The sequence below is a fragment of the Pholcus phalangioides genome, unplaced genomic scaffold (genome assembly GCF_987345545.1).
Source record: "Pholcus phalangioides strain wild (caught in Gottingen) unplaced genomic scaffold, Ppha-v1.0 ptg000022l_1, whole genome shotgun sequence".
Classification (NCBI taxonomy): domain Eukaryota; kingdom Metazoa; phylum Arthropoda; class Arachnida; order Araneae; family Pholcidae; genus Pholcus; species Pholcus phalangioides.
The window spans coordinates 38,000,166-38,003,931 of NW_028301615.1; the positions used below are offsets into that span (position 1 = coordinate 38,000,166).

A 3,766-nucleotide genomic window follows, 5' to 3' on the forward strand; every position below is an offset into this window, starting at 1 on the left:
CAATAATGGCTTTTATCGTCTGAGTGCTGAACATGTCACGAAAGAAGGGATGAACATTCATAAGGCCTTGATAACGATAGTCGTAACCGGAACAACTGAAATTATATGAACCAGAAAATATGTCCGCAAAAACGTTTGCTTTCTCATAATCTTCCGTTATCGTGGTGCCATTCACAGTTAGCGTTGGTATGTCCCGGGATACATGAAGTCTACTGCGGACATCTCGGTGGAAAAAGTTCCGATCACGATTTTTACAGAGATATATATATATATACATATACATATATATATATATATACATATACATATATATATATACATATACATATATATATATATATATATATATATATATATATATACACATACACATATACATATATATATACACTGCTGGTCACCCAAATTGGAACACCAAGAAAGACGAGATATCGCAACAATATTTATTTTGTAGATAACATGTTGACAAAGCATCAAATGATTAAATTTATAGACTTCTGTGAAGTGTGGTTCCTGCCAAAATCAGTAGCCAGAGTAGCCGCCATTGTTGGAGATCACCGCTGCCACACGCCTCGGCAGGGGCGTAGCCAGAAATTCGGGGGGGGGGACCAAAGTGACAGAACAATGGATTTGGCCATCTTTTTCCCCTTTTTCGGTCATTTTCTCACATTTCGGGGGGGGGACCAGACCCCCCCCCAAGTCCCCCCCCCCCCTCGCTACGCCCTTGCGCCTCGGCATTGATTCAAAGAGACTTTGGATGTGTTCTTGAGGTACAGCAGACCAAGCAGCTTCCACGCGTTGCCAAAGTTGATCTGGTGTGGCAGCTGGGGATGCAATCTGGGTCAATCGTTGAGCAACCATGGACCACATGTTTTCTATCGGCGAAAGATCCGGAGAGCGAGTTCTGCGTCAAGGGTAGACGAAGCAATGGACGTCATGCGGACAGACCACTCTGCTGTAAACGGCGTCGAATGGTACGCGCAGACACTGGATGATGCGGTACAGACTGAATGTGCTGTGCTATGGTTCGTGATGTGGCTGAGCGATCCGTCACTGCCATACGCCTGTCATCACGTGAAGTGGTGCACTGAGGTGGATGCGATCGAACACGTCGGTCCGTCGTACCCTCCTGCATCCAACGATCACATAAGCCCCGTTCACATGTGCAATATTGCGGTATCGTGCGGTATCGTTGGGGGGGCTAGCACCCTCTTGACGGCCGTTTTTCCCTGCGAGGGAAAGAAATGGGGAGTAGGCATGGCCCCTTCTCTTGAGAGGATATTTGAGAGGTCGTTACCTTCTTTCCCATAATTCTCTGCGCGGGTAATCGGAAAAACCTGACGGCCATATTGGAAGATAGGGTCAAAGTTCATTCGAAAGATTTTCAATTCGTTCATCGTCATGGCCAAGATCATCGTTGTGACATCTGATCGGTGGAAAGAGGCGGAAGTAATAGAATTTTTAGCAGTATATAAAAAATATGCGGCAGAAGGTAAATTCGACGGTACAGTTCGCGATAGCGAATTGTACCGTAAAATAACTGAGGAATTGGCGGAGAAAGGCGTGAAGAAATCGGTATCACAACTCCGTACCAAATTGAAATCTTTGAAACGAAGATATCGAGCAACGAGAGATGCTTTAAGACGGAGCGGTGCGAGCAGCAAGCACAATTTCCAGTTTTATGAAGAGATGGATTCTGTTCTTGGGTGTCGTGACAGCACTACACCCACAATAAGACTGGATGTGGGCATGAAAAATGTGAATCCAGGTAAGTGTAAAATTACGCATATGTCTTTTCTAAAAATTTCGAATTCATCATTTGATATAATATGCACAGCGGTCTTGACGCATGGGCTCATCTGGGCCTGAGGAGCGGGGGGGGGGGTTATGAAAATGAGATCAGATTAAAATTTTCGAGAGCCCAGTGCGCATATAAATTAGTAAACAGGCATATGCAGTCAGATGGGGGGGGGGGCCATGATGCTCTTAAGATGGGCATGTGCCATGGCCCCCACATGCAGGGCCGTCTTAAGAGCATCATGGGCCCCCGGGCCAAGTGGTTTTTCTGAGGCCCTACCTTGTAAATTCTAGAAGATTTCAACCGGATCTGATTTTTGTGAGGCCCCTCTTTCCCTGAGGGCCCGGGTGCGCCCATGCGTTAAGGTGGCACTGCCCACATGGGAGGGGCTGACAGGGCCCGAGACGTTTCTCATCATTTTTTGCTTTTCACGCTATTGTTGAGAAAACGTGAACAGGATCCACTTTATATGTTGTAAGAGAAATGTCACATTGTTTTCATTGATAAATGAAATGGACATGAACTTGGACTAAACTTTTGACTGAACTTTAATAACTTATTAACAATAATTATAACTGCGTCTATATAGCTGCGGCTTTTCAATGAAAATTGTGGTATCTACATGTAGGTACTTGATGTAACATAAGATTTTAAATCCATCTGCGACACAGGTTATTCATAATACTGAGATTGTGAAAACACATTCACTTATGAAGTTTTGAAATTGATAAAACAGACAGACCTCAGTATAATATCTCCCTTGAGTAACAAATAATGGTTACCTCATAAGTAGTGTAACCCATTAACGAACAATCATCATTCACTAGTTACATCAGACCAATAAAAAGTTACATTACAGACCGGACTAAGTCCCGAATTTAGGGGTAAACAAGATGTTTTATTTCATGTTTGCACAATCATTTATCAGAACGAATTAGCATGTAATTTTTTCAGAGATTATTGATAGATATACTTGTTTTTTATAGACTTGGACGAGTCCCTTGAAGAGGTAAATGTATTGGTGGAGTGCGAGATGAGGATGAGTAAGTTGAAATATATATGTATTTTTATCAGTTGATTCATCTCATTTAACACTGAGCCTATTTGCCTCATATATTTTCGTACTAAACAATTTACGAACTTGATCGTTTTTGTCGCATTATGACTGCACATCAAGGTTGGAATGCGAGTTGATCTCTCCATTATATATATATAAAGAGTCTCGCCGCAATGAACAACAGGCCTGCAATGGCACAAACCCCAAAGCAGAATGTGCCAAAATCTGTGACGTACGTCGTAGAACAATTACCGCTATTGTAGAACAATTTGGAAGAATTTTTAAAAAAAGTGCAAAAAAAACACTATTACCTGAATAGGGATTTTTAAACATTTCCAGTTAGCTGAGGGCTCGTCGCAGAACAGTGCTAAATATTCTGCTTTAGGGGGGGGGGGACACAAATATCTCATCATCACACTTCACTCTTAATTCAAAATGTAGATGTCAGCACTGCAAAGTCAAACTCAACATTAGATGCACACTCAGACTATTAGGTGCACTCTTTTTTCCACGCTCTGCCACACAAACTGGGCTGAAAGAGATCACAATGGGATAAGTCTGGTGGAAGAGGCCCACCATTCATTCATTCCGTGACCATTCTCTGCACTCTGAAACTAAGTAGACAGGGACCTGTGAAGTTCATTGTCCAATCTCAGCTTCCTTGCACTTTCTTACAGTAACAGTTTTTTTTCCTGAATCTGTTGGGAAACTGACAAGGACAAATCGAGTATCAAACTCTCGATTTTTATGAACTTGTCAATATATTTCTTAACTGCTGTAGGCCACAGACTTTTCACCTACTTCATTTTATTACAATTCCCACGAAGCAAAGAATACTGTTTCTAAGTCTGACATAACAAGCATTACAAATTATTTGAAACTGTTGATGCTTGATTTAATGCCACCATTTA

General features: G+C 42.0%; 1 protein-coding gene across 1 annotated transcript; it reads left to right on the forward strand.

The window, feature by feature from the left end:
• Positions 1-1,197: 1,197 nt before the first annotated feature.
• On the forward strand, positions 1,198-3,216 carry LOC149070379 (uncharacterized). Its single transcript, XM_089249842.1, has 2 exons — positions 1,198-1,768; positions 2,785-3,216. Exons 1-2 carry the CDS (start codon positions 1,402-1,404, stop codon positions 2,874-2,876), a joined length of 459 nt encoding a protein of 152 aa, XP_089105968.1. The 5' UTR covers positions 1,198-1,401; the 3' UTR covers positions 2,877-3,216.
• Positions 3,217-3,766: the final 550 nt, after the last annotated feature.